This window comes from Channa argus, chromosome 20 (assembly GCF_033026475.1).
Source record: "Channa argus isolate prfri chromosome 20, Channa argus male v1.0, whole genome shotgun sequence".
NCBI lineage: Eukaryota > Metazoa > Chordata > Actinopteri > Anabantiformes > Channidae > Channa > Channa argus.
Window position 1 is genome coordinate 8,619,316 of NC_090216.1, and position 13,132 is coordinate 8,632,447.

At 37.2% G+C, this 13,132-nt stretch overlaps 1 protein-coding gene across 5 annotated transcripts in view; it reads left to right on the top strand.

The window, feature by feature from the left end:
- vti1a (vesicle transport through interaction with t-SNAREs 1A) overlaps positions 1-13,132 on the top strand; it is a 111,177-nt gene that overhangs the window by 20,336 nt on the left and 77,709 nt on the right. For 2 of the 5 annotated variants that reach the window (XM_067487327.1, XM_067487325.1), the window contains exons 4-5: positions 4,359-4,436; positions 9,530-9,550. The exons of 1 other annotated variant lie outside the window; for it this stretch is intronic. In XM_067487327.1, coding sequence (XP_067343428.1) covers positions 4,359-4,436; positions 9,530-9,550 — 99 coding nt within the window. The remainder of the gene's footprint in view (positions 1-4,358; positions 4,437-9,529; positions 9,551-13,132) is intronic. 2 more of the 5 variants (XM_067487329.1, XM_067487326.1) reach the window with 1 other exon arrangement.

Sequence of the window (13,132 nt, forward strand, 5' to 3'; positions counted from 1 at the left end):
ATACTTGTGCCTGCTTAAAGGTCTCAGCTTCCTTTTAACACTATGCCGCATCAGTCCACCTCTGCCCCCACTTGTCGGAGGGGGGACCAGAATGGGGCCTGCTGGCACTGGTCCACATAACACCTGGGAAAATATCACAGCAGGGGGAGGAAAGGAAGCAATACAGATAACCTTTGAGTTTAGCACACATTATTGTGAACACAGATGCATTTTACTGGCCCACTTTATTGTCAATTCATTGCTGACTGTTTATTTTTCACAAGATATTTAGCAACATTGTATTTGTGTGCATTGTATGTGCACCTGTTACTACAATTTTTTAATATGGTGGTTTCAAAATGTTTATACATTCACAGAGCAACTGTGACAGGGGGAAAAAAGTTGAATGCCAGTTTCAAACAAGTACATGAAAGTGGACATAAGAGCCTCATTCTAAATGTGGAAATGCCCAGTCGCTCTCCTCCTCGTGAAAAAGCCTGTAATAGAACGTAGAATTGTAAATTGAATATGGCTAATTATTCTTCATGCTATGCCACCAGCCATGTGTGCACAGCAAAAAGGAAAGGCTTCGGAAAGTGGAGGGAAAAAGCATCTGCAGAAGAACTTCAGGGCCCCTCATTACACTCTGCCCCTGGGTATTTTTATGCCTTTTATTTCCCATCTAATGAACTGTTTACATTTTTCAGCTTTCCAGGCACCACAATTATTTGTGCTTGTCCTTGTGTCACTCGTTGCACTGGGCTAACAGCTAGGAGGAGAGTTGCAGGGCACTGAAATGTGTACATGACTCTCAATTTATTTGATTTTAATTACTGTAATATTTATAATTTTTTTGGTTGTTTAGAATTCGGGGACTATTACATTATAAAGACTCCGATTGTTAACTGCTTTAAATAATCAATATTTTACAATAATTAAAACATCTTCTGCAAATGCATGCCAGTAAGATTTACTTAGAATTCAGGTTTTTAGAAAATATAAACGCATGCATTCTCTTATACTAGAAAGAAACTGCACGAGGATGAATCCTAGTATTTGTTATAATTAAATAATTATCATTTGCAGCTCAGAGGATTATATTAAACTGATTAGCATATCTGATATGAATTGCTATGCATGCATATGTAATTATATTTTGATGGGTAAAGGAGAAACATTTTTTTGGTCTGCTATCCATGTCAACAGAGGTAAAATGTGCGTTTTTGACAGAACACCAGCACAACAGCCACATCTGATAGGATGTGTAGAGTTTTAAAGGCAGGCCACTTTGCATAAAGTTAAGATGTACCTTTGTACTTTTCTTGTGTGCTTCCGGGAATAGAAGCAAATTCTCACCCAAGATTAAAAAAGTGACAAAAGACAGACCTTTCAAAAGGATGGAAAAAAAAAAAAAAAAACTTTTTTTTTTTCTGAGCAATAAGGTATCTTCTGAAAGCGCTCATTCTTTTTTAGATTACAGTGCCTGATTAGTTTGTTTCATCTTAAGATGCAGAGCTCAGTCTTTATATACGCTAACTAGTATGTGACTGTTTCAGTGCATTTTCTTTATAGAATAGAATATTTTACTATAGAACAGGTATCTGGTATATGTTTTCTTGACCTCAAGAGTGATCCTGTTGTCGCTTAATAATTTTTTAGCTTAACATGCTTAACAAGTTATCATCAAAATCTGTTACAGGATTAAGCAGGGAGTTTTGCACAGCTGTTTAGGTTTTACATCACATGGGATTTAAGTCATCACACAGCAATCAGTTGTTTTCCAGAGCACGAACTAAAAAAGTGGAGTATATACTTTACAGTGGAAGGAGCAGCAACACTTTCATTTCAGTGAAATTTTCCATTATTTATACTTTATTTGTCATCCACAATGTTTTCATTGCAGGTTTCATACATTCATGAGTAACAAACAGCTATTCAGAATTTCCAAAAAAGCCCTTCATATGATTTGCAGACAACATAAGCCTTACATTCAAATCTTCTTCTAGGCTCCCTTGTCTCAATTACTGGTGAAGTTGTCTTTCCCTCTAAGTTGCACTGCAGCTCTTTAAGATGTAACCCAACTTAAATGGAATGTGTGGGTGTTTTCTTGGCAAAATGTGTGTGTGTTTGTGCTTTGTGTACAAGTGTACAGATTGATACTTTCTGGTTTTACTAAAACATGATATTCCTGTTAAAAATCCTGACAGAAACATAGTGACCACTTGTTCCTGCACAATACAAAGCTTTAAAAATTCTTACATCAGATCATCAGAACAGAAGTTAAAAGTCGTCGTCATAAAAATTTGTTAGATGATCCCATTTTGCAGCCTCTGAATTCAGTTACTTTAAATGCTATTTGAAAAATGTTGATTATTTATTTGCAGAAATTTTAGCATATTTAGACAAAAGGTAAAAACTCAAATCATTAATTCATCCATACTTTCCAAAGAGAGCAAATGCATGGTATTTATTTACATCATTGTGTGCTAAGGAAGTTAACTGACATGGGATTTAAAGAATCAAATATAATGAATGATTGGTTGGCATGTTTACTTTAATTTTCTAGCCATTTCTATCATATAATTGAGTATTATAACAATTAGCATACACCTAAACACAAATAACTGAGCTAAGAATGGCATAATGTCAAAACATTTTAAATAACACATTTAGACATAGTGCTCCTGTGTAATACGTGTTAGGAGGGGGCCGTGTAGTGTTTGGAGTCCGTGCTGCCGATCTTCTCTTTCCCCCACAGTAGGAGATCTGTGGTTAGCTTAGGTCCCTGTGGCTGAGTATTGTTTGGGCGAGCTCTTTATCTAATGGGTTTTGTGGTCTGGGTCAATCAGGCCCTCTGTCTAGTCCATAATTACTCCAGAGAACTGTGGCCCTCACCATCACGATAATAACAGCCAAATCACATCAGCCATGACTTTCCACTCAGTGCTCCAGTTTATGAGGAGAGACAAACAAACAAACAAAAAAAAAATAAAACAAAACGTCTGGCTCGATTGTGATTGGTTCCAAACTTATTTCAATCAAGGAACTTGATATAATCGCTGCAGAGGTTAGAATTGGCTTTTTTAAGTTTGGCTTGTTCTTTTCTTATGGAAGGTAGCATCAAAGTTTTTCATGCAATTTCTTCTTCAAACTTTTGCTGGTAATAGAAAAATTGTGGGAGAGGATACTGTATTTGAGGAAAAAAATTTCCCACCAGGTAATTGGTGTTCCTTCACTGTTTCCCTGCCTTTGTTTTATTTATTTGGAGTTGAGGGCTAAGTGTATATATAGAAAAATAGAAAGAATTCGTGTTGAGAAAAAGTGATATTTTCATTCCTATGCTGGTGTTTGTCTTTGATTTTGCCCACCTCCTGCAGCCCACCTAGAAACCCTGTCAAGGTAGGGAGAGAAAGCGAAGGAGGCTTAGTAAACACTTTCTGTGTCTGCTGCTGGTGTGTATTTAGTTTAGAGGGCATGCCAACAGGCTGTTTTTCCATGGGTCGGGCGTTTGTAAACAAGCGGTACAATGGCAGCCCACTCTTCCACAATCGGAGGTGGCACACTCTGAAGTGTGTATGAAATGTGTGTGTGAGTGTTTGTCTTTTTGGCTGGTTTTTTTTTTTTTTTTTTTTTTTTGGTTTGTTTGTTTTTGGACATGGCTTTCCTCTCTTATTCTAGCCTATCTGGAGACAGAGAAAGGGACAGAGTGAGCAAGAGTTTGTGTGTGTGAGGGAGAGAGGCAACCCCAAATCCGATGGGCCGCCAATGGGTGATGAATTATTCCCTGTCTGAGTCTCAGCATTGGTGTTATCACAGAGCCTGCCACTGCACTGGGATGACAGCAATGACAGCCCCCAGAAAAGATTTAGTGCTGACAAGTGATACTTCCTTATAATACATCTCCCAGGCCCTCTCCCCTGTCCCCCTGTTCCACAGCCTCTCCATCCACACGAGATGAGTTTTTTTTTTTATCCCTCAACTAGTATTTGTTTAAATGGGGAAGGGGTGTGTGTGTGTGTGTGTGTGTGTGTGTGTGTGAAGGGGGGAGGGCTCCTTGCCACCACTTCTGGGGGCACAAGTGCACTAGGTACAGTAGATCACTTTGGAAGGAGGCATGGCACAAACCAAGACGTACTTGTTGTCAGTACATGTGTTGTCGGGTTACACACACACAGACACCCGTACACTTACACATCACCTGCATGTGTATGACTCAGTTTGTCACCAAGTTCCATTAGGGGGCTCTCGTGCTTAAGGAATGCCTGTTGTGTTTTTGTATCGACAACAGTACTAAGCCATATTTCCCCACTTGTTTTCTCTTTTTTTCTCTGCTCTGTTTCTCCCTTCTCTTCTTCTTTCTCATTCTCCTCCCCCTGCAGAAAAGGTCACGCATTGCCTACAGTGATGAGGTGCGCAACGAGCTCATGGGGGATGACGCCAGCTCCTCAGAGGGCCAGGTGAGGTGCTAATCAGGGTCCCAAGTGACACCAGTGTGGGTGGCTGACTGGCCCCCAGGGTGAGGCGGTGGGCCCCTTATAGGGGCCATCGAAAGCTGAAACCACAGTATTGTCACCAAGTCACGCGGAAGAAACACTGTTTAATGCAAAGCTGGGCTGCCAGTGAGTGGGCTCAGGGCATGGGACCACAGTCTGGCCTAAGCCAGATTGTGACTGACACACACATTTAAACAAGCACAGACACACATTCACACTTAACCACAATCACACAACCAAAATCTGGCCTCCCCACTCCAACAATCTAACAGCTGTTCTCCAGCGGGTGAAGACTTAGGCCTTTTATAGATCCTCCATCCAGCTCCACACACACACACTCTTTCTGTTGTCTCTTGTGTCTTTCTCTTCTGTCTTCAAACTCCAAGGGTGGTGAACCTGCACAATGCTGATGCTGAAGATGAATAAGGACATGAGTTCCCATATTTTTGAGAAGTGATAGCAAAAATACATTATATTGTGTTTTAGTATGTTAGTCCAGTATATTGCTGCAGTGCTCCATATAAATTATAATCTAGCCCTTAAATGTAATTTATTATTGAATATTAGCCTTTGATTAAAAATCTCATTCAATTGGAAGCTTTAGATGTTTAGATTTATTATCTATAAACTTATTCACAATTAGTTTATTGTTTATTCGAAGATGGTGAATGACATTTTGTTTGAAAACCATTTCAGACTGTTGAATTTGAGGGATATAAACACCAGATGAAAACCACATAGCAGTTTTCATTCATTGTCAGCAATATCTACAAAACATTAAGTCAGATCAGTTATGAAAGAGGAAATGAAGCAGAAAAACAGTTTTCTTGAATTGTGATCTTAATTGTCCAAAATATGACACACGTTCTTTTAAACCTAAGTTGTTTGGAATGCATTGTTTGAATACACACAGAGCTGCATCAAAACAGTGCTATATCAACAGATTCGGCAAACAGCGTTTTAACATTTAAGACGCACTTACCTATTGCTCACTTGCACAGCTGCCACTCATACGCAGCCACTCTCAACTATGACCAAACATCTTTTGACTAATTATATATTGCCTTTAGAATCAGCTGTCAACTTGCAGGGGTTATTGTTTCTCAAGACTCACACAATAACATACACATGCAAATAAATACTTTGCATTCTAATGTTCACACTCATAAAAGAAAAAAAAAGATGAATACTCAAATGCATATTTGCACATTTAGTCCCACAGTGCTTTATAGGAATATATTTAGATGATTCACAGCTAAGCTAAATAAAGTTGTCTTTTTTTTTTCTTTTTTTTTTGTTGTTGTTGTTTTTGGGTTTTTTTTTTTTTTGAACAGTTGCCTATTACCATTTCAATGATAACCCATGAACTGCACATCTTAGAAACATATGTATCACGAGCCAAGATGTGTAATTGATATGCATATTTCAGGGAAATTAGCAAGACACAAAAGTGATTCTGACATTTTATGCAGAAGTTGGAAGGAGATTTGCTGTCAGAAATGTCACGTTTTAGACACTGATATGCTCTATCAAAATCTTGTCAAGGAAAAGCTAAAAAAAAAAATCACGTTTCATTTCATGTCTTCATTCCTTTTATTAAAAATTGAGTAATATGTATAAATTTAAAATTTAAGAAATCAATAGAATTCAGTAGAATTAATATTGTGTAATAATATAGATGTTACAAATCTGTATTTACAGATTGCAATTAATAGATTAAAAGTAGTGGTGAAAATAATTATCAATATTGTCTTATATATTTTTAGATCATATAGTATTACTAAATGAAAACCAGGAAAATGTCAGCAAAAATAGAAGTATTTAAATTAAATAGTTCTTTGGACAATAACCATTTCTGAAATCTTAATTCTCTTTTTGCATCAGCACAAAATTATAAAGTATGATATTTAAAATAATATTAATAAAATATCAGATTATGCATTTTCCTAATTTCATTTTATAGCTTTATAAAACAAATAAATAATACATTCATTTACAGAAAAATATTTTTCTTTCTGAAATATAAATAATTAAAAATGAACTTAGAGAAAAACAATTTGTCTTTGTAAATTAAGCTCATGATGCACAAAACTCTAAGGTAAGTGACACATTCCTTTCTTATACCAGTGTTTATTTAATTTATTTTTATCTTTTGCTGAATGGGATCCAAAAAACCTAAAATTTCTCACAGTCAAAACTTTTTTACTGTGGAAACACAGTAATTATTAGTAATAATAATGCCTGATGTAAAAAAGAATAATATTGTAATATATCTTAAACCCTCACAAAGCCATAGAAAGAGTTCATGCTGGGGGCTATGATGATATACATTTTCTGTTTTTCTCCCAGGAGCTGTATTTACTTCATTTTCATTTTAAAACTTGTGGAGATAATACTTGTCTTGGTCTTGCTGTGAGTGGAGTACTCGGAACTTCAGGGTTTTTTATCTAACGAGACGGCAGTGATAGGAGAGGGGAAAAGATGGTGGGGGCCGGGGCAAGTCGGTCAATTTAATTCCTGACGATCTGAAAGAGGTCAGGATCATTTCATATGGCCCTGGCTGAGCAGATCATTACCAGTCACAAATCTGTTGGTTACATGGCAAGGATTTATAGCTAAGTAAATGGGGAACCGTCATAAGTTCTGAAAATGGCGTGTTGGCCCTGCGATAATGGCTAAAGGACGATTTAATAGAGTTCGGCATTTATTCGTTATCTGTATGCGGACAGAGACTGAATTGGCACTATCACTCGATTTTTTTTTTTAATAATGTGGTAGGCTACCATTGCACATTTTTTTCTTTGTGTTTTCTCTGCATGCAACACACACACATACACACAAATGCAAGTACACAAATGACACACACAAAGCTGAAAATGCACACACATTTTCCACACACGAACGCTATATGGAATAGTTTCGATTTCAGTCACAGCAGAAGGCTTGGCCACAAGAGATTGTGCTGGTTTGAGCCGGCATGGACCAGATTTTACAGGCTACAAAGGAAGCAGATTACCACTTGTATCGAATTCCGTATTGGATAAAAAAAATCTTTTGTTTGAAAAAAATTGCTGATTATCATAACAGAAAAATTGCAGCAGTGCAATTTTGAATACTGGCTGGCATCACAAAAACACAAGGAAAGGCGCTCATGCAGGAGTAATTATAACATTTACAACATTCTGTATTTACTGCTCTGTATCTCTTGTGCAACGTGAACATCGTTGACTGTACTAAAGAATAGATGCCAAAGGAAAAATAAAGCTAAACAGGAAGAAAAAAAGAAACGCAGCTCAACATGGCCCTCGTATAGTTCGAGCAAATCCTCTATGTGGACTTGCAATCAGTCAGGCAGCACAAATGAGCTAGAACAAGTTTTGTTTGGTACCCATTGACTGATGGCAGTGCTGGGGTGAGGGATTGCAGGATCTGCTGGGTTTGTTCAAGAACCAAACAACCACATCCCCTGTGTAGTTTTAAACTTTGGCCTCTTCAATAATGCATTCTTAGTGGGGAGTTGTTGCTTAAGTTAGAACAGTTGCCACTCTAAAGTGCATCTTGTTACTGCAAACATTTTAAGGGGTAAGACCACGTCAGAAAAAACACGCAATTATACCTGTTTATCTCCTGCATTACATTTATTGACAGTATTTTTTGTTTGCAATACTATAGTGAGCTGTCATAGACATGTTTTGTAACTGGTGGAAAAAATACAAATTACTATTTTTGAGCTGGTTCTAAAATTACAAGAAGAAATGCTGTGACAAATGCCAGACTGTAAAGTGTGACACACTTTTACATTGTGTAAATACATCCTGGATGCATTTTTAAATGGCCCATTTCTTTGAGTGTGTGTACTAGAAATGCAGTGTAAATACAAGACACAAATGTATGCAGTGCACATTCTTCCAGTGTATAGTAGGTGTGTGTCAAGTGATCACTTTTGATTTATTCTGGTCATAAAAGCTGAATTATTTTAACAGAAAGATGTAATTTTCTGTCTTAACTGTTTTAAGCTCAAATTATATGATACAGAATTATTCCACACAAAATTCTAAATAATTCTAAATAAAAGCAAAAGTTATAGTGACCCTAAGACTTCTTTTAGATCTGCTAACCTTTTGAGGATAAAAAAAACTTTGGAATGATTTTTTTTTCCTTCCTCTTTTCCAGCCAAACATGTTGCATTCCAACCATAAGCCCCAGTCTTCTCCTCCCATCTCTTCACCCCTCACTCAAGATCAGACCAAAGAGCACAATTATTGGCAAATGGGATTATTACCCTTCCTGAAATCTTTGTTTCACTATTAGAGATGAAAAATCTTCCAGGAATTTCTTATTTGGTTTAGTTTTAATTTGCTATTCTTTCATCAAAAATGTACAGCTATGCTAACATTTTTTATGGTCTGTGGCTGTCTCAATAATAGTTTGCATTGTGCGTATATACAATGCTAGCCTCACATGACTTTCTACACTTATTCTGAACAGCGTACACCTTTTACTGAGATGCATAAGCTACAGTATGTGAAAAATTGATAACATATCAGCATTGAACAGTGTTACAAATAGTGTGGCTCAGCATTCTTCCAACCCAGTTCCAAAGGGCACATTTTTTTTTATCCCTTTCTAGAGACTTCAGCAAAATGACAAATGCAAAATATTTTCCCCCAACATTTTAAACATACTGCAACAGTGCAGAGTATATTTTATTCATTTTTTTCTATTTCTCTTGCTATATCATCTTCTGTGATGTGACTTCCTCGATAATGTTAGTTGATATTGCAAGTCAAGCAATCCATTCCCGCTCCTTGTTTAATGTGACAGCACCAGGACTTGATCTTTGTTTGTTCAAAAAAGTCAGCCTGAGCGTCGTGTTTAGCTTCGTTTAATGTGTTTGTCTCGTGATTTCCAAATGCTAAACATGCAAACAGATAAATCGTAAAGGTTAATTCTGTAGCCAGCCACATGTCTGATCTTCTTTCTGCCATGTTACTGCTCTTTTATCTCTCTTTCACTCTCTCCATCTTTCTCTTCTCCCTTTTGCTCTCATGATGCAGTTGATAAAGTTACGTGAAGAGGTAAGTGCTTCTTGGCTCTAACAATTTATATCTTCTGCTTTCCCACTGTAATTTCCATTTGCCTTCCTCTCTCCTGAAGAAAATTTAAATCAGCTCATTTGGAGACTTTTTTTTTTTGGATGTCTGATTGAACAGCTTAAAGACCAATCCAAAATAATAAATTAAATGAAAGCCAGTTGCTCTATTTTCCCATGCCTAAAATTTTAGAACGTTAAGATAAGATACTATTTCTGATACCCCCTTCTGAAGAGAAATATTAGGAATGAAACAAAACTTGGAGTAGTTTCATTTATTGGCTAACATTTACTTCTTTCTTTTTTCTTTTAAATGGGTTAAAATGAGGTGCTTTCTGTCTTTTGTAATGAATTAGATTAATATTATCATTAGTGATACCACCATGTATAACCCAGAACACGTAAGACTGTCAGATAGTTGTTACATATCTATGATTACTGCACTCAATTCATGACATTTCAATGTTTGCACTGTGTAATGTATCACAGTATACATTGGAATGACATTGGCAGCTCAAGTGAACTCGAAATGATCAGTATTTATAACCGTTAAATTGTGTCAAAGTATGAACAGATACCTTCATTAAGGTTTCGTTTAGCATTAGTTACAGTATATAGCTAGTGGAAAGTTAACTAGCTACCTAGCTGGTTACAATTACATTTTTGCATTACATGGTTGGGAAGAGCAGGACGCAAACCTCCAACCCTATGGTCAGTAGGCGTCCGCTCTACCCACTTCGCCACTGCCGCCCACCTAGCTGATTAAAATAACAAACTAAAAGGCTATTGTATTAATTAGCGAATGGGAGACCTGCTGGCTAAAATCATTAAATGAACATAAATATAACTTTTATTACAACTTTACTGTGTCCAGTTCCATTAGCAACAGGCATTGTTTTCTTCAATTTAAGGTAAACAATGAGTAAAATGGTGGTTTCTTAAATGTCTATGTGATTGTAGCATCTATAACTAATATACAGTAAATATTCTTATTCACCTGCTCCACTTACATTTATATACCACTTGAGTTTGATGTTTAGTACAGTTAAAAATATTAATCGTTATAGACCTGTGATTGGGCTGCCTGGACAACTAGTTCAATGATTGCATTTCATTTAAAGCAGGTTTATAGAGCTATCTTCTACTCTAAACATCTAAGTGATGTTAAAAGCTTGTTCATGCAAACGAACACCATCAAAAATATTTTAAACGACAAAATGGGTAAAATATAAGGAAGTGAGATAGCGGCATAAAAAAACTGTAAATGTATGTGTAGCCTTTTGTGCTTTTAAACATAAATCTTTTTTCTAATACTTCCCAGCAGTAATTGTAATATTTGCTCCAGTACCCAGCACGCTTCAATGTGAATTACTAATAATGCTGAGTTGCTAAAAAAAAAAAAAATGTCAACAACATCTTTTACAATTATAGTTGTTGCACACTAGATCATATATTGGAAATCTTTTCATCTCTAATTGAGGCAGATTTTATCCCAAGGTTAGATTACTTACTGTCTTTGTAAGGTGTTTGGAGGTGTTTTTACAGTGTTATTAAGTGTGACCTGGAGTGTGACTGTGTCCAACAGAGTTATTTGTTTCCTATCAAAATGTCTCCATTTACACATCCTGTATCCATTATTTAGAGCTCTAAATAAGCCAGATGCTTTGTTATTGTGCTGTTTTCTTTTACTTTTGTTTCTTCTTTTTCTTCCCATCTTTTCTGTGCATTTCATCGTAGTCTGAAGGTCAGAAGACCCTTTACCTCACCTGCCCACCACTTTTGCATTTGTCCTACTTGTGTAATCGGTCTTGATTTTGCACCCTCTTCGCCAATGCAGTCTTTTACCCTTCTGCTCTTCTTGCATTTGAATCAAAGGCTGGCACAGCTTATACACACTTAAGCCTTGCTTTTAAAAAAACTATACTTTTTTTCTTCAGCTGAAAAACATGTTTAAATATTTAGCACCCATATTCACAGCTGTTTGACACTTGTAATTCCTCGTCTTACAAGTCCCAAACAAACGGCACAGAAGATCACACAGTCAGTCTGAATCACAGCTGTCATCATTATTCACTTTGACTCTCTCCCACCCTTATTGAAATAATAAGGAAATCATCTGAACTTTGGAAAATGGTGATAGTAACTGCATGTGTTTGATATTGAAAAAAGGCAGGAGAGCGAAAGAAGAGGGGAGAGATTTCTTTTGAGCTACAGCTGCATTGTTCTGGGGCTCCCTGTTAATAACTTACAACTGAAGAGTGTTTCTTGACGCAAAAAAGCACAACAAAAAAACACAATTTTCGTGGTTCCTAAGAAGATCTTTGTTCAAAATGTAGGTGTCAGATGAAAAGGCATACATGCATAGGTAGAAATGGTGGTGGAGGGGGATGCACCAGTGCACTCACAGATGCACAATATTTATCATATGTTGTATTTAAATCCTTTGCTACAAAGCTCCATGAGATAATCAAAAATGGTTTTGATGATATGCTTAGTTTTGCACAAATGATAGATCTGAATTGCAAGCCAGTATTTGGGCTTAAATTGGTGTTAGTGAATGTATATTTTTAATCTTATTTTGAGAGTTTCACAATGGTTATATCAAAACCACAGAGGTCAGGCCTTGATATGGGACACTGTAGCACAGTTGGGGCTAGCAGCCACTTTACATTTGCCTGTAACATAAATGCTGACAAGAATGTCTTGGATTTTGCTTGGAAGTGCAGACTAAAATCTTAGCTAGCTGAACACAGATACATTCACATTTTTGTGAGATTGTTGTGTGACATTTATACATTGGAACAAAATTGCTTTACTGGAGAGTATGAGTCTCCCCACTTTAGATTACACTTGTAGACATAATGTCTATATCATCCTTGACTGTGTAGGATCTGTGCAGGATGTTTCATTTTAGCTATACATGTTCCTTTTTAATATTTTCCATTGTATCATCCTGTGTTCATAGCTGGATTGTTTCATTATTAGGGCCATCACAGTGTGCCATTATTGGATTCTTAGTGGCTGAACTCTCACCCTTTGCTTCAGGTTCCCTCACCGTCAAACTCGGGGCACATTATTCTAATGATCACACGCATATATACCACGACTGCCACTATCACCCCCCTTGAAACACACACGCACGCACGCACACACACACACACACACACACACACACACACACAGACACAGTCACCCACCCACAGTCACACATCCCTCCCCCCGGCCCTAAAAAGAAGACAGAATGAGAGAGAGAAATTCAGGAGGAGAAAGCTTTGAAGTGGCTTTCCATCGCAGTGAGTCTGCCGGCCGTCTCCCCGAGACGTGTCACCTTTGCCAAGAGGGAATAGGAAAATCACGTTTCGAATGGTAATGATAACATACTAATCACTTGAGCTCTTTGAAGAACCCGGGGAGTGCGCTACTGTCAGTATCCCTGACTGCCTCATGCTCCAGGCACACTGAGGCATTGCAGCCATGGTCTAGGTGTATTAGCTTAAGCGTTGCATGTCAATACATTCCCTCCATCTCAGCTGATCCATAGGGGCTCATTATAGTCCAAGCTTGGTAT